Below are 22979 nucleotides of genomic sequence, written 5' to 3' on the forward strand. Positions count from 1 at the left end.
TTGGTCCTCTCTGGGACACTGCCCTCACTCAGGGGCTGGCCTGGATAGAGTGGTCACTGATGGTTAAGTAGGGACAAAGCTGAACTATAGCAGTCTAATGTCATTGAGATCCCGAAGTTTCTCCACCTCCTAAAGTCTCCAGAGAAGCACCCCCCCTCAGTGGGTGGGGCCCCTGTTATCCCATACTTTGTCACTCTCCAGGTCACTGGGGGCAGTGATTGTGTGGGGTCACCATGGCAACGAAGTGGGGGCAGGGCACCTAGGGCATGGAGCAAGACTATGGAAGCCACCAAGAAGGTGGGGGGCCCTGATCCATCGGGCCCCCAGGGCCATCCCCTGCTTGGCAGCCAGCAGCTAAGGGGTGGCTTCAGAGGGTCCCAGGGACCATGGATGAGCTCAAGATTCCTATACTCGAAGCAGGGGTTGTCCTTGTCCACTGGGGCCATCGCTGATGCGACCTGCAGCTCAACCTCCCAGGCTACCCCCTCTCAGCCTATTCACCAACCACTCCAGGATTCTGCTCAGGTCAGCTCCCAGTGTAATTATGCACAGGCCTCCCAAGACACCCCGAGATTCTCCTGTTCTAAACCATTTCCAAACCCCACCGTGGGAACCCAAGAGCATCTCCTCATGGACGATGGCACTCAGACTCCACCACTGTGCATGAACAATGACAGCACCAATGACAAAGCCCAGTATGGATTCAACCTCTCCCAGAGTCACTTACAGATTGGGAGGGAGAGCAAGGCTCCAGCTAAGGTTCTGATAGGCTGGGGCAAAGGAACCTGTAGCATTGGCCAGACGGCCCCTGTGGGTCCCAGGAAGAGCCGGTGGCTCCCCTACCTCCTCTTAGGAGAGAGTGGTGGAGTTGAAGGTCAAGATCCTCTTCAGACTCTGGTTCAGGCTCCAGTCCAAGATCAGGGGCAGGACAAGGGTCCAGATCTGGCTCAGGCTCCTAGCCTAAATAAGACAGCTTCATCATTATTACCTCTTCTCACCTCAATTCAAGCTTCTACTCCAGCTGTCAATAGAACACCAATGCCTGCTGCAGTTCAACCCTACATCTCTAACCCCGACCACCTGACTAATACCGCCGCCGTGGCCACTCAAGACCTGCCTCCTGACCTCAAGAATGATGGCAACCAATTGCTCACCCTCTTAGATTCTTTCAAAAAGGACAAAGGGTGTTTTCCCCTTAAGGGGACTCCTCCCACTCCAATACCTACTCCAATAGACTTTCCAGCCCACACCCAGGAGCAAGATGTTAGCAAGATGCAGGTGCCACCCAAGCAATCTGAGGATCCTGTAAAGAAGTCTCTGGTCCATGCCTCCAGGCTAGATACCTCAACACCAGCCTTAGAGCCTCTAGCTGCTCTCAAGACACAGAGAAGTAGCCCCAAGATTTGCAGCTCTCAGTCAGACAAGCAGCTCCCCAATGCCTGCAACAATAACAACTGTTCCAATGTGCCGCTGCCTGCCAATCACAGAATCTGCAACAAGCATTCCCCGCCCCAGACTCCCAGAGAAGGCATGCATCTTCCCATTTCCAGTGCGCCGACCTGCCAGCTCCAGGATGCTGTAGAAGACCACGTGCTGGTATTTGATATAGCCACAGGCAGCACCAGGATGGGGTTGCTATGCCACGATCCCATGGGCTCACGGGCAGTGCTTGTAGGCCTCACGCCCAACCATCCATCGAGTTACACTTCTGAAAATATGCTGTCTTCTCGGCTATTGTCCAGGTCAATCCTCTCCCCTAACAGTGACCACCCCAGCCTGTGGTCCACCACAGCCATGTTGTCTAGCCCTGTGCCCTCCAGCCTCTCAGCTTCAAGCTACCCAGAGGTCACCCTGGTTTCCAAAGAGGCCAGACACAACCTACAGCCACGGAATTCCCCTGGCACGGAGACCCCTGTTAGGATCGGGATGCTTGCTAGACCTGTTGTACCGGGGACACCCCTCCAATATGGTGAAAAGATACCGGTCCAAGGTCCTGATTCTAGTTGGTCCAAATCTGAGGCTGAAAAGATTAACCCTAGCCACACCATCTGGATGCTGGACTCTCCCAGAATGCAAGACAGTTCCACAGTTCAGACTAGGAAATCGCAGTGGATAAAGCCAGATACTGCTTCAACAGCCGATACCCAGAAAGTATCCAGATCTCCACTCCAGGAGGAAGTAGGCAGCAATAATCAGAAAGAGGTCAATTCTGCTCAGCCTAGTGGCCCTCAGGCTGAAGATACTAAGCAGGCCTTCCTCACTGGTCAGAGTTTCCTCAATGGGCAGAACCTCCTAGCTAGACAGCTACCTGCAGCTGAGCAGGGCTCCCTATCTGCTCAGCCCCCCCTTACTAGTCCACCTCATCTCAGTGAGCAGACTCCTCTTTCCAAACAACTTTCCCTCCCCAGACAGGTACCTCTCACAGTGACGGCCCCCACCACCAATGAGCCCACCTTCACCTCTGGGGAGTGTGGCCAGCTCTCCACCCAGGGGAGCGAGTCCTTGGGCAATCCGACACACGTGGGAATTCTCCGAGTACCCCTGGCACCTGAGGAGGCCTGCATGTATGCCAACAGAGATAAAGTTGGAAACAGCAGTGCTCAGAGATCTAGCATACATCCGCTCCCATCCTGGCAACCTAGCGACTCCCACAGGACCCACCAGGAACAACTGATCACATTCACTGGTTGTAAAGACTTGCCCGTCTCCATGGTGGGCCCTCAGTCCCAGAGTGGACATCAGTTCAAGTTGGCAGCCGAGGCTGTTACACGCTCGTCGGCGGTGGCACACCTGGGTCTTCTCCATGGGAGTTGCTATGGGTTGGTACCCGCTGTGGATGCTCTGCCGGTCCAGTCACCCGTGCTTTGCCACCACCCATCGAGTCCCTACCAGAACATGGCCGCCATAGTGATTGATACAGGCACAGGATTTACCAAATGTGGACTGGCTGGAGAGGACCACGTCCTCAGTGTGGTACCCTCGCAAGTCCAGATGCTGCAGCATTCAACCCAGGGCCAGCCCCAGTACGTGGTCCCCGAACAGCAAGAGGGCTCCTACTCAGTACTGAACCGAGGCGTGGTCTCCGACTGGGATGCTCTAGAGGTGCTGTGGCAGCACCTGTTCTACTGCAGGCTCCGAGTGCAGCCTGAGGAGATGGCCGTGCTTGTGGCGGACTCCCCCATCTCACCGCGGACCAACCGAGAGAAGGTGGCCGAGATACTTTTTGAGCGCTTCCGTGTGCCAGCTATGCAGACAGTTCATCAGGCTCTCCTGACGCTCTATGCTTACGGGCGCACCACGGGCCTTGTGGTGGGAAGCGGCCACGGGACCTCCTATGTGGCACCCATCCTCACTGGGGACCTGGCTCCACTTGACACCTACCGGCTGGATGTGGCTGGTGCTGATCTCACTAACTACCTGGCTCAGCTGCTCCTAGCAGGTGGCCACTCACCACCCAAGGCAGAATTTGTCAGACAGATTAAAGAGGCCTGCTGTTATGTGGCTATGGATATGGCCGCTGAGATGGCCCAAAACCAGGCCCAGGCCCAGGTGGAGTTTGTACTCCCGGATAAGCAAGTTATCACACTGGGCTCTGAGCGCTTCTGTTGCCCCGAGGCTCTCTTTCAACCCCATCTGCTAGGTCTCAACCAGCCAGGCCTCCCACAGCTGGCCCTGCTGAGCATCAGCCGGCTGGAGGCCAAGCAGCAGGAGCAGCTGCTGGCCAATGTGGTGCTGGACGGTGGTAACACCCTGGTGAATGGTTTCCCTGAGCGCTTGAGACAGGAGCTGGGCCCCGGTGCCACCGTTCTGGGTTCTCCCCACCGAGCAGTTGCTGCCTGGCTTGGGGGTTCCATCATGGCATGCCGGAACTCCTTCCAAAGCCTGTGGCTCAGCCGCAGGGAATACGAAGAGGAGGGCCCGTGGGCTATCTACAAGTACCAGCTATGAGCACATAAACTTCTGGTTCTGCTCACTTTAAGTACTGTTGCGTGTTTCAGGTGGAGGGTGGTATGGGTAAGACAAGACTCCAGACATGCGGTCAGTGAGGGGGATCCTGGTTCTCCCAAGGCATACCTAACTTCAACACTCAAGAACCTCATGAGCCCTGGCAACCTGCCCTTTTCAGAGACCCCCCAGAGCCCCTTGGTCATCATTATCTCTAATCTGGTTTGACCTTACTGCACCCCAAGGGCAACCACATAAAATGGCTGCTGTGGGGTTTTGCCCTGTTGCCCTGACGACAAGTGCAATTACCCTTGATTGCCAGCTTGTTGCCATGGTAATTTCAAACATAATGTAATAACCCACACAGCCTAGAGTGAGTCATGAGGTGGGGGTGGGGGGCAGCCCCTTCCCCTAGCTCCAGAGGAAGGACTGCTTCCGGCTTCCTTCTTGGGCCTTTTTCTTGGGGCTGAGGCCAGCAACATGGACAGTAGCTGAGCAATTCCAAAGATGGCTGCGGGTACGGGGGGCCCATTGCCTCCAAGGGAGGGTGTCTGCCAGAATCTGTGCTACTTGGGGAAGAACCTAGTCAAGAGCACAAGTACCTCTTAGACTCTAAACCTTGGGAGGATATTCTAACTGCGTTATCAGGGGCTTCAAAATAAGAGGGCGTGGGAGCATTGCCGTTGGTACCCAGGGTAGGAAGTAGAGAGGGTAGTTAAGTGCTGGACCCCAGATGGGAAGCACAGCTAGAGCTGGGGTACTGAGGTCCCAGCCTGCTCTGCAGACTCTGTGGATGTTGAAGTTCACATCTTATCCTGCCTCTTATTTTGGCTCTCTGACCCTCTATCTTTGGTGGGAGCCAGAACTATAAACTCTGGGCTCCCTTCTCTTCCCCTCAACCCTGGCAGCTCCCGAATGCTCAGTGGCCAGAGTTCTCATTAGGAGGGCTCTTGCAGAGGCCACTGGTAACACCAAAAGACTTTTTTTTTTGTTTTTTTTTGTTTTTTGGTTTTTGAAGACAGGGTTAAGACTTTATTATCCCAGTGGCTAGTGGATAACTAGGAGCTTATGTCCCTTCACTCAGTCTGGCTTTGAACAGAGGGAAGTTTGGGAGTGATTCAGTGGATGGCCTGGAAGAACTGAAAGGATAAGATTAAGCTGGTCTTTTAAAAAGATTAATTACCATACCCCCTTTGTGTGTGTGTGTGTGTGTGTGTGTGTGTGTGTGTGTGTGTGTGGTGTGTGGTGTGTGTGTGTGTGTGTGTGTGTGTGTGTGTGTGTGTGTGTGTGTATTACATGCATATATGGAAGCCAGAGGCTAACCTTGTGTTGTTTGTTCCTCAGGCAACATTTACTAGTTTGCTTCTGAGACACATCTCTCACTGGCCTGGAACTCACGTATTAATTAGGGTGAGTGACTAGCCAGCAAACCCCATATATCTACCTGGCTCTGCCTTCCCAGCACGGGGGATTACAAATACTCATCACCATGCCTGGTTTTCGTTTTGTTTTTATAAGACAAGATTTCTTTGTGAAGCATTGCTTGTTCTGGAACTCACTCTGTACACCAGGCTGGCCTCGAACTCACAGAGATCCGCCTGGCTCTGCCTCCCGAGTGCTGGGGTTAAAGGTGTGCACCGCCCCCCTCCACTTTTTTTGCTGTTGTTGTTCTGAGGCTGGAATCAGGTCTCATGCTTACATTGCAAGCACTTTACTGACGGTCTTACTGCCCCCTTTTTCCAGAGGGCAGCTGGAAGCTGCCTGAAGCCTAAACCTTGAAGCTGATCCTACCTTGTGTCTCCCTGGGAAGTTGAGGGGCAAGCCATGCCTGCAGGTTACCCTCCACAAAGGACAAAACCTTGTCTATCCTCACACACACATGTGAAAGCAAGGGGTGGTTCTGGAGTGGAGTTTGGAAACGGCCAATGACACGAAGTCGTCACAGACCTGGCCTGCCCTGGGCACCATCCAGCCCCTTCCTCTGACCTGCTCTTACAGCTTGATTCAGCCTCCACAGTCCCAAGCTTTGTGTCAGACAGGAAGGGGAAGCGCAGCTCTGGGGACTAGTTGCTGCCTCCGTGCACATGTGGCAGCAAGCACGCCCGAGTGCACAGGGACCACAGACACACGTGCCCCCGGGCATCACTGCATACACTGTGCTGTTTCCATCTCCCCTGATATGAGAGAGCACACACACTCACGTGCACACATACACCCCGCCACGTGCTGTCACCCACGTGCACACAGTGTGCACAGGACCCAGAAGAGGTGGAATACTGCCAGCAGCAGGCAAAGCTCTAGGGAACCGCCCCTTCCCCTGACTCGAAAGCCCTAATCCAGCTTCTTGGCCCCCACGCTTGGATAAACCATGACCCTTAAGAAAGGTGGAAAACATGTATGATAAATGCGAGTTATGCAAGCCATGTCTTGGCTATACCATAAACTCAGAGGCCCACTGTTTTGGGAATAATAGGAAGGATTGCGTGCCAGGTCTTTCGATCGTTCTGCAAACGTCAGTTGAGCATTGTGAGATTAGAGATAGGCTCTGCCTAGCCTGCCAAAAGATTCCTACCTGGTACCGGGGCGGGTGTATGGCCAAGACTCTTCAGTACACAAGGAGCTCAGATACAACGACAACATGGCCTAGAGGAGGTGACCAAAGGCAGGGAAGGATATGGAGGGCCCCAGCTGGCCGGTGGTGGTGCACGCCTTTCATCCCAGCATTGGAGAGGCAGAGGCAGGGGGATCTCTGTGAATTCGAGGCCAGCTGGTCTATAAAGTGAGTTGCAGGACAGCCAGGGCTACACAGAGAAATGCTCCTGAGGAGAGGGGTAGATCTGAAGGGCTCAACAGCCCCTCTGGAGGAAGTCATCCAGAAGCCTTGAGACAATCATTTCTCCTGCAATCTTCTGGCTCCAGCCCCAACTTCCCTTCGTTGGTCCCTTCTGTCATCAGCTATGGGTAGTGATGCAAAGAGCCTCGATCAACATGTGACCCTGTTCCCAGGCTGGTTGGGCCAGGCAACTCACTAGAAGAGCAAGATGGGATGGAGCCCAGATCCAGAGAATGAAAAACCTAAATCTGGCCTTTTTTATTGTCTCAGGATAGTCCAGGACTTGAAGGCAGTGGGATTGGCCTTGGGTCTATTTGCCTCCTTAATAAAAGACAAACATGTCCAAGGTCTTCATTCAAAACTTTCCGAGTAGTTCCATGACCCCGTTATCCTAGTTCAGATCACCTAGGTCATGCTGCTTAGGATGGGTTTAAGGATTATTACAAAGAGAAGAAAGCAGACCCCACACTACATCATAGGTGACTTTTATAGTTTGGAAGATTCAGAGCTATACAGAGGGGTCTGACTGAGCCAGCCACCCTGGCTGGGAATTTAGTTGGGCAAGACTTCAACCTTTGTAGGAGTTGGTGGTCGGGTGATCTGAGGTCCTCACTGTGGTATCTTGTCCATTCCCAAATTGACCACAATTGCACACATACCCCTCTGTGTTTATTCCTAGCTAGGGGGTGCTCTAGGGACTGCCCATGCGTTTCTAAGTAGGTCCAGCCCTTTGGATCAGGTTTGGGAAACTGGGCACGACCCTGGCCTCCTGGAGATGACTTCTAGTCCCGAGACTTCTGTGCAGCTCCAGGGCTCAGGCTTTTCTCCAGTTCCAACCCCCCCACCCCCCTCCACACTCCTTACTCCCTACTTTGGGACTGGGAAGGCCCCCTTCGCCTCCTGTTGCTGGGTTTAGAGTCCGATGGCCTAAGGGAGCCTAGCAGGTGTTCAGCAGCTCCGCTGCCAACCTGCATACGCCCTCTCTGAAGTGGGATTCCAGTCTCCGGGTCTGCCAGGGTGGGGGCGGGCCGGGCGAGGAGGCCCCGCCCCCAGCCCGCCCCCGGCCCGGGGTGCGAATCCGCTGCCAGAGAGCGACTGGCGATGCTGGAGGTTCTGGAGTCGAAGCGGCTGCAGCTGGCGCCGCGTCTGCCCCGCGTGCCCGGAGCGGATTCTGCCGGCCGCCCCCGGAGCCCTGCTGAGCCGGTTATCGCTTCCTCCCTGTGACCGACCAGCGTTGCAGGTGCGGAGCAGGGAGGGCTGGGACGATGGGGAGGGCGCCTCCTGGATGCACGTTGTGGGGGTCATGGGAGATTGTTTCCATGGCTAGAAAAATCCCCGCGCAGGATGCGCGCGATCGCGGCGAGGACTCTGGGGGTCCCAGCCGGGGCACAGAGCGAGGCTTTTGCAGATGCGAGGTGGGGTGGCATGCGGGGTTGGGCTAAAGTTCCCCATTACCTCGGACGGCTTGGGAGGGTCCCAGGAAAAGCCTCTGCAGCTCCGAATTGTAAAAAACATAAACCTTCGAAGATTCGTGGTTCCTCTTATAGGGGGATAAGGTCCAAGGGCCGAGCAGTCTATCCTCGCTCCCAGAACGGTCTCCAGCCCCTCCCAACTGCCCCTGGGGGCCCCCTCCCTCCGGTTTGGCAGTCACTAATTTCCATGACAACGGAGAGTTCTTTATGGGCGACAATCCGGAGGGGGCTGGGCGGGGCTGCTGCGGGGCTGGGGGAGGAGGTTCTAAGCCCGAGTGGACCATTGGCCCCAGCCAAGTTCAGGCTTCCAAGCTTTATCTTGAGGGTCATTTGGGTGGTGGTGGGGGGGCGCGGTGCACGGACACACGTGCGAGGTGGGGGTGCGGGGCGCACATGTTCCTGCTGGGAGGTGCGGGGCTTGGCGCTCACACGTGGGCCTCCCGCATGTGTGTGTTGCTGTGGCAGCGGGGGCGAGCCAGCAGCCCTGGGGAAGGGGGTCAGGGTGGTACCAGGGTGAAGAGCAGGGACCCTGGCTGGGGTGGCAGGGGACAATTAAAACATGAACGTCTGTCTTCTTCAGCTTGTATTGCTTAGCAAGAGACCCCGGGTGCTTGAGCCCTAGCCCCACAAAGGGCTGGCAACTGCTCCCCGACCCCAAACCTGCTCTTATCAGGTTCCTTCCTAGAGAACAGGGCCCCTGCTTGTCACCAAAAGCTCCTGTCTAGTCTGTACTACTCTAGATCTTCTACACACCACCACCCAAAACCAGGCTTAGGCTTTGGGGCCCCCGGGACCACCTTTGCAGACCTAGGCTGGCTTCCCCTCCCCCTCTGAGTTGATTCCTGGCAGATCCAGTGACTTCTGGGCCTCAGTTCCCTCAGCTTGGAAATTAGTATCTCCGTTCCCTTCAGAACCAGGATGGGACAGGGGGTCTCCCTTTCTTTCCTCATTTAGTGTGGATCCCCAGGTGCCCTACCCTGGCTTTATACATATCTGCTGCAGGCCTTCCTCTGTGTCTCCATCCCCCAGGGGCCACCAGTTAACAGGCTGGTGGCAGTCCTCTGCTCTGAGGGAAGACTACAGAAGCTGTGATGTCTGTTCAGGGAAACTGAGGCATGGGGAGTATTGGTGTGCACTTATCCTGTGTATGGCTTGCTCACGGTGCTGTCTTTGGTGCTGCTTTTGGCCCTCCTGAGAAGATCTGCCCAAGACTGATGACAGGATGAAGCTGAGCCGCAAGAAGGGCTCTGGGGACCCAAGACCGGGAGAGTTCGGCTGATTGGGGTAGAGATTGCTGGGGACCCTAGGTAAAGCTAGGCCAGCTGAGAGGAGGGCCTACAAAGGGACGCAGCCAGGTTTCTGGACTTCATATCTATCCACTATGCTTGTATCTCCAACTTTTGGACCTCTCTTACCTAAGCTGCTGTAATGACAGGGAGAGAGGCTGGAACTGTCCTGCTGGGGGATTGCAACAGCTGGCCTCGTCCCCACCAAGAGGCTCCTAGATGCTGACCTCTTTTCCTGCGCCTCCCACGCTAAGTTCAGTGTATGTCTGGAGGATACTGAAGAGTCTTGAAAGCCAAATGCCAAGGGGAGCTCCTGGCCCGGGGGATGAGAACACATGGCCATGGAGGTTTTAGGCTGCTGCTGGGCATTCCGAACCTTCTGCCTGCTTCTCTCTTGTCTCTGTGTCCCTTTTCCTCTGCCGCCTCCTTTTCCTCTTTCCAGTAGATGCTGCCTTTGTCTCTCTGTGTCTCTGCCTCTTTCTTTGCTAAAGTCTCTCGGTTCCCCCACCTTCCCTTCCTTTATGGAGACCAGGGTCACAGAACCCATGGGGAAGGAGCCAGGCCAAAATGTCAGTTTGGGAAGAGGGACCCTCACTAATACCCACCTTTTCCTCCTCCCTTTGTTTTAAAACTTCCATCACCATAGCAACCTTTTACTCCAGTGCCTTCCTCTGCAGATCCTCTCCTCCAACCAAAGGGATGGAGGGTGTCCAATGGCTTCAAAGACTGGGACCCCAGCTTCTAGGGCCAGTGACGGTTGGCTCCTGGATTTGCCTGTCTGTGGAGAGCTGACTGTTGTGGAAATAGCAGTGGGCTACATGCTCACTCCGAAGACTGGGGGGGGGGGGGCGTGGGTGGGCAGGGGCTCCTCCATACTCCTGACACAGGTAGAAGAGTCAGCACCAGGAACCATTGATGGTGGCACAGCTTGTTTCCCGTCCCCCAGGACTGTGCCCCCCAGGACTGTGCCCTATCCAGTCTCTTGGGCTTAAAGCATGACCTGTCTCTTGATAACCACATACACTGGAAGGAGGTTGTTACCTCCCCGGGCTTGTGGCTAAGGCTTCAGCTATGAGCTAGACAGGATTTGGGCTAGGGCATGTCCATTTGCAATAGAAAACTCAGGCCTAATAGCTGAGAGAGGAGAGGAAGGGAGGGAAGGGAAGAGGTGCCTGCAGGCTGGTGTTCACAGCTGCCACTAAATTGGGAGGTGTTGCCTACAGTCAGGAGTCAGCGGGAAGCCTCCTGGGCCCTTCCTGGCCTCTCTAGATTTACTGCAAGCTCGAGAGCCCTGCATGGCAGAGGCCAGGGCAGCAGGAAACTTCATTTATGGATTTTAAGGTGAGACCTGAAACAGGCTGACCCCTGCTTTCCAGTGGAGGAAACCCTAATGTGGGCCTTTTGGCCCCTGTTTCGGTGGGTTCCCCTGTCTCAGACTTGCCTAAAGATCTGGTGTCGTTCCTAGGGGCCCTTTATTACTAGGGCACCAAATCGTCAAAGGCTTCCTCAGGGTTGCCTGAGACATGAATCCCTGAGCCCAGTAGCCAAGCTCCAGAACTGGGCAGTAGCGGGAGGGCTGAGCCCTTAGGTTTCCAGAGCCTGCGAGTGCGGAGGACAGTGGTAGTGCTCCGTTCTGCATGCCCTCTTGCTCCCTTTGGGCAGCCCCAGGTATATACACTGATTTCCTTTGCAGAGAGGGAAAGGGATTCTGTCACCAGGAAAGTGGCCCCAGTGGGGCTCCTGGGCCATCCCGGGGCCACTGTGGACCTGACCCGGTTCTGTGGTGTTGTTGGGAAGAAAACTTTCCTTTGTTGGCTGTTGATTTGGGGCCCTGAGGACCAGAAGTGCCATTCTCTTTCTGCTTGGCTTCCCACCTTCTTCAGGCTGTCTCGAACCTCTTTCAGCTTTGGGGCCAGAGTCCCTCTTGTTGCTGAGGGGTACCAAGGGGCTTGGTGTATCCAACCTACAGCCTCACTGGAGCAGCAGCAGGGAGCAGATGGTGGAATGAATGGGGGTGGCAGGTGAAGGTACTGATTGGAAACACGGTGGTTCCCCTTTCCTTTCCCCTCACCCTGAGAGATCTAGGTGTATGCGTGAATTCAGCTAGAATGCTGGAGAGGGGCAATAATTGGGTGGCATCTGGGCAGCCAAGGTAGAGGGGAGGGAGTGTGGTGGTAAAGTAGCTTTGTCCCTGTCCCGTCACTGAGACCTGTAGGACATGGTTATAGGTTGATAGCACCGTGAGCTTTCCATGGTAGAGACAGACCCCAAGACCAGACCAAGCCCCATGGACATGAATGCATATGCATAGCCAAAAGCTGGCACCAGGATCAGGGACAGGCATACACAAAACCTCCCACCTACACCACGTTGGCAGAGGCAAGAGCGGTTGGAATGGGGAGGGAGGTGGAACTGGGGGAAAGTATCTCAGAAAAGGGCCATTTTGCACAGGGCCTTGGAGCATCGGGATTGTTTTAGACAACTTGTTACATAGACAACCTTATAATGTCAGAATTTGTGCTGGAAGAACATTCAGCTCTGGTCTTGGTTCCTTGCCCACGTGGAGGCTGTTCCACAGGGCAGCCAAGGTGGGTAGTGCTCTTACCAATGCCTACACTGCCTGCCATTGGGCAGATACACTGGAACCGGCGAATCACCTGTTGTTGGACATTTAGGTAGTTGCTGATTCCTTTTTAATGTTATAAATAACTCTGCAGTGACAAATGGGATTCCCATGGGAATCTTTGGGGGAGGGGTATTTGTATCAGAGGGAGCAGTATAACAAAACAACAGAATTAGGAATGGTCCCTGCCCAGTCCGTCTGGGAGACCTGCAGGCCAAGGTACCATCCTCCTGCCCAGTGAATGGCCCTCAGATTCCAGCCTGGGAGGGTAATCACTCCCCCTCAAAAAAAATTTTAAAAAAGCCCTTAGAGTACATGAGGACTGATGCAGGCCTCTTCCTCCAGATGTCGCGGTGTGGAGATGGGTGGCTGGCAGTGGTGCTGGCTGAGCCTCTGCTCCGAGCTGCAAGAATGAAATTTCAGCCACATACATCTCCCTAGCAGGGGCAGGGGCAGGGTTTTGGACATCGTGGCAAAGACACACAACCGACATCTTCAAAGCATCTCGCCTTTGCCTCTGTGGTATTTCGCTAGATGGCTTAAGCTCTGGCTTGAATCACACTGATGAAATGCATTTGTATTCCCCAAGCTCAAGTAATGCGGATGAAGAAGTTACAGAATTTGATCCTTAATGCTGAGGACACATTTGAGGGAGACCCCTGGGAATTGTGTAGCTGGCTTCTGCCTGGAAGGAAGTGATTGGCTGTCAGGGTTGCCCATAGGGCTTGTCTGGAGCCTGGCTTTTGGCCTCAGCTGGCAGAGTCCTCCTTGCCGAGGGGTACTGACACTATAAGTGCCTTCAGACAGGGGAATATTTAGGTGCTCGAGGCCCTGGCCCAGGTCCTTCTCCATCAAGCGTTTTGTGGAGGCAGAGACGGCCGAGGCGGCAGAGGCAGAGCCGTTTCAGGGAGGTCTCAGTGTAGAGCTTGGTGTAGCCACAGGCTGGCACTAAACAGACTTTATGGAGGCAGACTCTGGGGTTAGAGCTATAAAGGTAGACACAGCCATCTAACTCGGAACAAGGCAGCGGGTGTCTTTTCCTTTGGATGCTGGGGCCAGCCATGCAGCACTGAAATTTAGGATTGGACTGTCACTGACAGAGTGGAGGCAGGGCGCTGTGTGTGCTCCAGGTGCAGAGTTCCTGGAGCCTACTGAGCCAGCAATAACCAGACCAAGCCTCACACCTGCTCCCCTGTGTACTCCTGCAGTAGTTTAGTGCTAGGCAGGCTTGCCTTGCCCTTCCGGACCATCACTCCTGACTGCTTCCAGGCAAAGCGTTCTGCTCCGAGGCCCAACCCTAATACTGCTTCTCCCCTACACAGAACTCCTCCCTCTAGATATACCCCAAACAACATGTCTGAATTCAATATTTACTAAATCCATCCAAGTAATCATATTAAAAATTCTAAAGAAAAATTAATAAACAACATCAGAGCATGGTGGCACATGCCTATAATCACAGCACTCAAGGATAGGGACAGGAAGATTAGGAGTCCAAGGCTTGTCTCAGCTATGTAGCAAGTTTGAGGCCGACTTGAGCTACATGAGACCTTGTCTCCAAAAAAAAAATAATAATAATAAACAAAAGATACAAATTTGCACCTTCAACGTCCACTTCTTTGCCCTAAAGAGAACTCCTATTTCCTTTCATGTCCTAGAAAAGTATGCCCGCTCACACCCAACCTCAACCCCTAGTGTGTGCATGTGTACGTGCGTGTGCAAGTGTGGGTGAGCACTCATGTCTGCAGATACTCAGAAACCGGAAGAAGAGCATCAAGTTTTCTCTGCCACTCTCCACCTATTCCTCTGAGACAAGGTCTCTCCCTGAACCTGGGGTTTGCATTTTCCTGGCAGTAACGAGCCCCAATAGTCCCCTTTTGTCACCCTCGGAGCTGGGGTTTCAGGCATGTTCAAGACACCTGACTTGTTATGTGGGCGCTGGGATTCAAACTCCAGTCCTCACAGTTGTGCAGCGAGCTCTCCTAACTGCTGAACCATCTCTCCAGATCCCTGCATGTACATTTTTACCAAGATATAAAGTACGGATGACTGGCTTATAATAAGTAATAAGTTTTGGTTTTACTCAATTACTGGGCCAGCCTCAATGAAACATTTCACTATTAGGATAAGAATTTATACTGTATCAAGCTGATAATAGAAAAAGAAATAAATAAATGAAGAAAGAAAGAAAGGAAGGAAGGAAGGAAGGAAGGAAGGAAGGAAGGAAGAAAGAAACATACACACCAAAAAAAAAAAAAAAATATATAAAGCACATTCAGGTTGAGAATCAGGCCTTCCAGAAGCCCCCATGTGCCCTAAAGCAGTCATCCTATCCTGTGCCTTAGGAGGAACCATTGTGTGGCTCTTAGAACGTATTTTCTGCTTTTCTGGACAGTGTTACTTCTGTGTCTGAACCCAGCAGTATGGCGAGTTCTGCCCGGTTGAGCTCTATCAATAGACTCACACTACGTGCGTTCTTTCCTGTTTCTGTCAACACTGTTTTTGCAAGATACACTATTTGGCTGAGTAGAACCATAGCTCCTTCATTTCCTTTGCAGCATACCATTCTATTATAGGACTATACCACAATACATCCTGCTGGTGGTAGATTTTTGGGCTCTTTCCAGCTTTTAGCAATTATGGATATGGCAATTATGAGCATTCTTATACAAGTGTCCTGAGGCATAAATGTATGCCTGCCTCTCTCCCTTCCGCCCTCTCTTTGACAGGATCTCCCTATGTAGCCCAGGCTGGCCTGGAACTCCTGGGGCACAGTTGGCTCAAATGTAATGCATTTCAGTGGAGCAAATATTTAAAGTACGTAGAGTGGGCTTGCGAAATTGTGCAGTGGTTAAAAGCATGGGTTGCTCGTCCAGAGGGCCTGGGTACAGTTCCCAGCACCCACACAGCATAACTGTCTGTAACTCCAGTTCCAGGCCCAGCCCTTCATCTGGCCTCCATAGGCACTAGGCGTGCATATTGTGCCTAGGCACACATGAAGGCCAAACAACCATACACATACAGATAAATAATCATAAAAAATAAAAGAAGCACATAGAATATATTTGTTTGAGAAAACCAGTCCTGTCCTGTCCTTTACAACAAAGTCTCCGGTAGCCTATGCTGGCCTTGAACTCATCAAGTAGCTGAGGCTGCCTTGAACTCCTTGAGTCTCCTGCCTCCACCTCCTAAGTGCTAGGATTTCTGTGCACCACACCTGGTCCAGGCTTTTTCAAAGGGGAATTGCCCTCCTCCAACAGTGTTCATTTTGTCCATAGCTTCAGCAACATTTGGCATCTCTGGACCATCAGAGATAAATAACTATGGGGAAAGCTCATGAGACCTCAGCCCTAGACAAAGAACTACAGGCTACAAAGGGTTGCTGAGAGTGGAAGATAGTCTTCCTCAGGAAGAGCACATCAATTGATTATCCAATACCAAATCGTCAGTCTTGAAAACATACATTCAAACAACACTGCATAGTCCTAGCAGGTTATATAATCAGGAACATGTATACACACATGCACACACACACACAATACACACACAACACACACACAATACACACACACATACACACACACACACCATACACACACACTATACACACACACTACACACACCATACACACACACTACACACACTCATACATAACACACAATACACACACACACACTACACATACACACTACACACACATACATACACACACAATGCACACACACCACACACATACACACACAATACACACACCACACACACACACTACACACACACATACATAACACACAATACACACACACACACCACAACAACTAAAGAAAAAGAGGTCATGAATTTGATTAGAGCAAGGAGGAAGGGTGGGAAGGGGAAATGATAATTATATTATAATCTTAAAAAAATAAAAATAAAAAATTTCCAGGGGTGGTGGTGCATACCTTTAATCCCAGCACTCAGAACACACAGGCAGGCCGAAACCAGCCTGGTCTATAGAGTGAGTTCCAGGAGAGCCAGGGCTATTACACAGAGAAACCCTGTTTCGAAAAAAACAAAAATATAATTGCTGGAATAAACTTAAATATATGTTCATGGAATAGCTAAAATTTAAAGATTTATTTATTTATTTATTTATTTATTTATTTATTTATTTATTTATTTACTTATTTTTTCGAGACAGGTTTTCTCTGTGTAACAGCCCTGGCTGTTCTGGAACTTGCTCTGTAGACCAGGCTGGCCTTGAACTCACAGAGATCCGCCTGCCTCTGCCTCCCGAGTGCTGGGACTAAAGGTGTGCACCACTGCCGCCGGCTTTATTTATTTTTTGAAGTAGAGTTTCCCAGTATAGCCCAGGCTGGCTCAGACTCACGCTAATCCTCTTGTATCAGTTTCCTGAGTGCTAGAATGACAAAGTGAGTCGTCATACCTGACTTTAAAGAAATTGTGAGGTTTTTGTTTGTTTGTTTGTTTTAAAATTACATTTATTTATTTATTTTGGGGGGACAGTATAGTATGTGCATGGAGGTCAGAGGACAATTTGTGGAAGTTGGTTCTCTCTTTCTGTCATGTGGGTCCCAGAGATCAAACTCAGGTTTGGAGGTAAATGTCCTTACCTGGTGAGCCATCTAGCTGACCCTAAAGAAACTGATTATTTAATCCCATTACTGGAGGCAGGAGGATTCCAGCAAGTTCCAGTTCTATATATCGAGTCCAGAGCAGCTAGGGCAATATAGTGTGACCTTGTCTCAAAAATCAAAACTAAATAAGTAAACGAATTGTTCTGTAAGTCTTTTCAAGTGTATCTAATGAAAAGCTACTTCCTAATATGTCAGCTTGGTAAATATTTGGTTAGTGGGAACTGTTGCAGCTCAGGCAGCCAGCTTGAGTGGCTGCACTATGACCTGGAAAAGCAAAGCAGGTCCTGTGTTTGCCTACTTTGCCCTTCACTTGACCTGGGCTGGGCTGGGGTTTCCCAAAAGCAGATTCAATGTTGTTGTTGGGTGGGGGGTGGCGGGGGTAGAAAATGGTACAGTTGAGTCCGACCTCATCCTGCTTGCATCTTAGAGCCTAGCAATGCCGTTTGGGTGTGTGACTCTGGGCGACAAGAAGAACTATAACCAGCCATCGGAGGTGACTGACAGATATGATTTGGGACAAGTCATCAAGACGTGAGTGTTGGGCATATTGGGCAATGATGGGCGGATAGACCAGAGTTGGGGAAGGGGGAGCGGAGGGTCCCCTGTCCCAAGGCCTAGGCTGAGCAGAGTGCCTGCTGGCTTCAGCGAGGAGTTCTGTGAAATCTTCCGGGCCAAGGACAAGACAACAGGCAAGCTGCATACGTGCAAGAAGTTTCAGAAGCGGGATGGACGTAAGGTGCGGAAGGCGGCGAAGAATGAGATTGGCATCCTCAAGATGTGAGTGTGAGGACTGAGGGAGGAGTTGGGGTAGGAGACAGCAGGGAAGGGCTTCCGGGTGGGGGCCTCAGGAAGTGCCAGTCAGTCTGTCATAACCACCCACCTTAGGAACCAGAGCTTCTCTCCTTCTCTCGGGTTCACCAAGCCCTGACTACTGACTCCTCCCACTGCTACTAGGGTGAAGCACCCTAACATCCTGCAGCTGGTAGATGTGTTTGTGACCCGCAAGGAATACTTCATCTTCCTGGAGCTGTGAGTACCATTCTGGGGTTCCAGGATCCCCCGGTCCCTAGGACTTTTCTTTTTCCTCCTTTTATAGCTTAAAAAAAACCCCAAAAATCCACTTTTGGAACCCTTGTGGTCCCAAGGCCCTGGACCCTGCCCAGCCAAGTGCCTGCTACAAGTCAGGCCTCCCAAATGCTCTGTCCTCCTGCCCACGCCGGGCTCAGGGGCTGGTGTCCCTCAGGGCCACGGGGAGGGAGGTGTTTGACTGGATCCTGGACCAGGGCTACTACTCGGAGCGAGACACGAGCAACGTGGTGCGGCAGGTCTTGGAGGCTGTGGCCTACTTGCACTCACTCAAGATTGTGCACAGGAACCTCAAGGTAAGGCCAGAGCCAGAGGGACTGGATCGCTTGACAGCTGGGCTGGGGATGGAGTGAGTGCCACGCTGGGCCCTTGGTCCAGCTTCTGAGGCCCTCACAGTAATGTCTGCCTACCCTTCTGTTCCGGACAGCTGGAAAACCTAGTGTACTACAACAGGCTGAAGAACTCAAAGATTGTCATCAGTGACTTCCACCTGGCCAAGCTAGAGAATGGCCTCATCAAGGAGCCCTGTGGGACCCCGGAGTATCTGGGCAAGGAGGGACGGGACAGGGGATGGTGGAGGGACAGCCTTCAGGGGGAGACTTTGGGGTGGGGAAAAGTCTCCGTTCCAGGAAAGAGGGTATGGATGGTTATACTGGACACTGACCGGCAGATGGACGCTTTTCTTCTTTAGCACCGGAAGTGGTAGGACGGCAGCGGTACGGACGCCCTGTGGACTGCTGGGCCATTGGTGTCATCATGTACATCCTGTGAGTGACAGGGCACCTAGCTGGGCTTGCAGCCAGGTTGGCCGGACAGTTGTGTCTGTGGCCGTCACGGGTGACCCTGCTCCATGTAGCCTTTCAGGCAACCCACCTTTCTATGAGGAGGTAGAAGAAGATGACTATGAGAACCATGATAAGAATCTCTTCCGCAAGATCCTGGCTGGTGACTATGAGTTTGACTCTCCGTACTGGGACGATATTTCTCAGGCAGGTGAGGAGAGACCCAGCAGGCGGGCAGAGTATAGGGCTGGAGGGAGGGAGGCGCCGCTGTCAGCGTCTGCTGGATTTTACTCCTGCCCCCCAGCCCCTTCATCACATCTAGACAATGAGATGGGGCACCCCTGCCTAGCCCTTCCCTGGCTTTGTCCCCAGCCAAAGACCTGGTCACAAGGCTGATGGAGGTGGAGCAAGACCAGCGGATCACCGCAGAAGAGGCCATCTCTCATGAATGGTGAGCAGGGCCCTGCGGGGAGGGGAAGTGGAGGCCAAGTTTCTGTTGCCCTCTGAACTTCTTACGTCAGAGGTTCTTATCCTCGAGGTCCTGAAGGTCAGTCAGGGAGGCTTTCTAGAGCTCTGGCCAAAGCAGAGGCTCTGCTTGGTGGTCCTCGATCACACAGGGAAGAGCTGTGTAGTCTCCACGAAGGCACAGCATCTCATCAGAGGCACTGGCCTCCTTTCTAGGATTTCTGGTAATGCTGCTTCTGATAAGAACATCAAGGATGGTGTCTGTGCCCAGATTGAAAAGAACTTCGCCAGAGCCAAGTGGAAGGTAGGGCTTGGCTCGCTTTCTTCTTGGCCCAGTTCCAAGTGCTTCTTCTTGCACCCACAGTTTCTTGCTGCCGCTGCACCTCTTCAGCTGAGCACAAATTTTCCCCAGGCTATCCTGTGCAGCGGCTGCAGATTCTGCTGTTATCTTAGGCTGAAGTACTGACTGGCCGGGTGGCCGGAGGCAGCCGGGGTCCTATGGGAGGGGCTGGGTTCGCCATTTGGAAGGAGTGGATCCAGCAAACCTCACCACGAGCCTTTTTCTTCACTGTCCTCTTTTCAGAAGGCTGTCCGAGTGACCACGCTCATGAAACGGCTCCGGGCGCCAGAGCAGTCGGGCGCAGCAGCGGCAGCGCAGTCCACTTCAGACACGGCCACCCCCGGGGCTGCCGCTGGTGGGGCCATTGCCGCCGCCGCCGCCGCCGCTGCGGGTGGAGCTGCCTCTGGGAGCAGCGCGACTGCAGCCACAGAGGGCGGTGCTGGATGTGCTGCCAAGAGTGATAATGTAGCCTCTGCAGATCGCAGCGCCACCCCAGCCACGGATGGCAGCGCCACTCCAGCCACGGATGGCAGCGTCACTCCGGCCACGGATGGGAGCATCACTCCGGCCACGGATGGGAGCGTCACTCCGGCCACTGACAGGAGTGCCACCCCAGCTACTGATGGGAGAGCTACCCCAGCTACGGAAGAGAGCACAGTGCCCACCACCCAAAGCAGTGCCGTACCAGCTGCAAAGGCAGCTGCCGCCCCCGAGCCGGCTGTGGCCCAGCCGGACAGCACAGCCCTAGAGGGTGCCACAGGCCAGGCTCCTCCCTCTAGTAAAGGAGAAGAGGCTTCTGGCGGTGCCCAGGAGTCTCAAAGGGAGAAGATGAGCTGAACGGGCAGCCTGCTGGGGGTCTTGAGGGATGGGAAGGAGGGTGGGAGTGTGGATGAGGGGCTTCTTACTGTATATAGAGTCACTGGCATGATGCTCTAGCTCCCCCCCAAGCTCCCTCATCCCAGTGGGGCATGCCTGGGGGCCATGGGAGAGCAGTCTCGTCTCCTGTGTGAATGTGTGTGAGTGGTGGGCAGGCCAGAGGCAGGGCCAGCCCCAGCCCCTGCATGGATTCCTTGTGGCTTTTCTGTCTTTCGCTAGCTTCACCAGTTTCTGTTCCTTGTGGGATGCTGCTCTAGGGATACTCAGGGGGTCCTTGCTCTCCTTCCTCTCCCCTTCCTGCCTCATCATTTCCCCAGGCAGGCCCTGCAAGTCTCATACTTTCCCAGGCCCTAAATTGGGTGGCCTTGCCCTGAGAGCTGGTCCTCCAGCGAGGCCCTATCAGCAGTGTTAGGCTCCCGCACATGAAGGTGTGTACCTGTGGTGTGTGGGCTGCTCTAGGAGTAGACACTGGCCGCTAGAGAGGATGCAGAAATCTAGGGCAGTGTGCTTTAAGTCAAGTCTGGTCACGTGGTTGGGGGCACTGCACGTTAGCTGTGGGGATCCTCAGAGAATGGGTAGAAGGGTAGACGCTTCCATCTTTTCCCCTGGGTAGGCCCTCTGAAGACCCTTGTGTTATTTCTTGCCCTCCCTAGTCCTGTAGTGGGTTGCTCTGTATCCTGATTCTTAGGAAACTCTGAAGGAAAGGAGAGAAACAGTGAGGCCACAGCAGTGAGACCTAGAACAGAGTACAGGGCAAGCACCAGGGCCCCACCCTATCTGGGTCCTTGCTCTGAGCTGGATAGGGAGGGCTGGTGTCCCCCGGGGTCTTCCTAGATGCCACTTCCACGGGAAGAGATCTTACTCATGGCCACCTCATGCAGACTCAGGCCATACATCCTCTTCCTCCCAGGGAGGCATGGCAGTACCTCATAGGCTGCTTGAGAGTTTGCTTTGGACAGTGGCAGATTTCTGCTCTTTGTTCAGCCACACAGAGAGGATTTTCCTCTATCTCTGCTATTCCAGGCTGGGTATCACTCAGCCATGTTAAGTTGCTCTTGCTGGGATGAGGAAGCAGAATAAGATTCCTCAGTAACTGGAGGTATGCTCTTGGCAGGTACCCTTGGTCCGACCCAATCACAGCCTGAACAGGCAGCCACGCTGGGCCTTGCCTAGCTGGGCACTCCACGGTGGTCCTGCCCTTCTCCCTGCATGCCTGTGGGTCTGCTCTGGTATGTGAAGGTTGGTGGGCTAACTGTGTGCCTGCTGAACCTGGCAAATAAACGTCACCCTGCAAAGCCTCTGGCCACCCTCTTGCCTTTGCTTCCTCTGTCCTATTGGGGAGGAGCCCATGGAAGGCAGTGGGGGAGGGGAGAGGCTGGGAGCAGGTATTTGGGTAGTGGCTGATGCATTGCTTGGGGTGAGAGTGAAGGCCACCTTCTCTAATGTGTACCTGAATGATGTTGATGGGGATCCTCTGGACTCTAGGAAACCATGTGAGTGATGTGTTTCAGCCAAGAACTATCTCCCCCGAGATGAGCACTTGAAGGGCTGATGCTTTTCCAACTATTGTTGACCAAAGAGTCTATGTCTTAACTTGGACATAGAGATGGAATCCACTCAGGGCCAACCACTACAGGGAGAGGAGACCTTGCTCATGGCTGGAGTGGGCCTCTTTGGGCTGGGGAAAGGGTGCGATTGCACATAAGTTCTGTGCTGTATGTTGATGCCTACTTCCTGTGAATACCTGTGCTTTCCACTTAGACCAAAAAGATTTCACTCTGTCTTCCCCAGCTGGAGCAGATCTGCTTTATAATATGGAGTCATGTTTGTTTCTTCTGGGGGAGTGATACTGCTAACTATATCGTAAAAATCCCTTAGGAGACTTGCTTCAACTCAGACGGGCTTTGGTGAACTCACCTGGGTTGCTTTCTCAGGGAGGACCTTAAATTATCTGATGTGGGAATAATAAAGAGGGTTTGTTATTTCCTGGTCTTTGAAGCATCTGTGCCTCCAAAGTCATTATCCTACATTCCCAGGCATGAGGAACCTGGGAGGTAAGAGCAAAATTACTGGCCCTAGTAGCTACCTAATTTCGAGGATTATTAGGTCATATTTGAATAAAGCCAAGGCTAGTGTAGTGTTTTGATGGGTTGGGACTTAATGTGTTCATCTTTCCAAGACCATTCATAATAGAAGGCTGAGAATGTGGGGGCCTTCTTTTGGTCTGGGAACTGTGGGCTGCCAGAGCATGGTCTATCACTTTCCATACCCATAGGACCATCATCTCTTTTCCTTGGGATGTCAGTCTATTTGATTGTCCCGAAGTGCAGCAAGAAGAGGTCTGGTTTGCTTCGCGCCAGCTCTAGTTTGACACAATACTAAGTTTAGCAGGAATAGGGATCAGCCTGCAGCTTCGCTGTTTTCCGCCCCAGCCCATTGCAGGACACTCCTAGGTAGAAATGGGAATCCACTCCTAGGCGATCCCCAAGAGGTACCGTGTTAAGTCCCAGGATTCCGCACGACTAGCGGGCCGCTTATCCCAGCCGATCCAGCGCTCCGCCCCGCCCCGAGGTGTGTCCAATCAGAGCGAAGTGCTCAGCCATGGGTTTGTTGTCATAACTTCCGGTTCAGTACCG

General features: G+C 52.9%; 2 protein-coding genes across 2 annotated transcripts; both read left to right on the forward strand.

Moving 5' to 3' along the window:
- LOC114705166 lies at positions 1 to 3979 on the forward strand. Its single transcript, XM_028886855.2, has one exon. It carries the CDS (start codon positions 280 to 282, stop codon positions 3946 to 3948), a length of 3669 nt encoding a protein of 1222 aa, XP_028742688.1. The 5' UTR covers positions 1 to 279; the 3' UTR covers positions 3949 to 3979.
- A 3913-nt stretch (positions 3980 to 7892) lies between these two features.
- Camkv (CaM kinase like vesicle associated) lies at positions 7893 to 22325 on the forward strand. Its single transcript, XM_028887005.2, has 11 exons — positions 7893 to 8018; positions 17222 to 17325; positions 17440 to 17571; positions 17749 to 17823; positions 18038 to 18176; positions 18308 to 18428; positions 18572 to 18647; positions 18737 to 18873; positions 19035 to 19113; positions 19344 to 19431; positions 19711 to 22325. The coding sequence occupies exons 2-11, from the start codon at positions 17231 to 17233 to the stop codon at positions 20302 to 20304; spliced, it is 1536 nt and encodes a 511-aa protein (XP_028742838.1). The 5' UTR covers positions 7893 to 8018; positions 17222 to 17230; the 3' UTR covers positions 20305 to 22325.
- Positions 22326 to 22979: the final 654 nt, after the last annotated feature.

Source organism: Peromyscus leucopus, chromosome 7 (genome assembly GCF_004664715.2).
Source record: "Peromyscus leucopus breed LL Stock chromosome 7, UCI_PerLeu_2.1, whole genome shotgun sequence".
NCBI lineage: Eukaryota > Metazoa > Chordata > Mammalia > Rodentia > Cricetidae > Peromyscus > Peromyscus leucopus.

Coding starts and splice junctions, on each gene's coding strand:
- LOC114705166 (XM_028886855.2), top strand. CDS start 280: ATGGAAGCCACCAAGAAGGTGGGGGGCCCTGATCCATCGGGCCCCCAG.
- Camkv (XM_028887005.2), top strand. CDS start 17,231: ATGCCGTTTGGGTGTGTGACTCTGGGCGACAAGAAGAACTATAACCAG. Junction 17,326..17,439: donor TTGGGACAAGTCATCAAGAC/GTGAGTGTTGGG, acceptor TGCTGGCTTCAG/CGAGGAGTTCTGTGAAATCT. Junction 17,572..17,748: donor GAGATTGGCATCCTCAAGAT/GTGAGTGTGAGG, acceptor CACTGCTACTAG/GGTGAAGCACCCTAACATCC.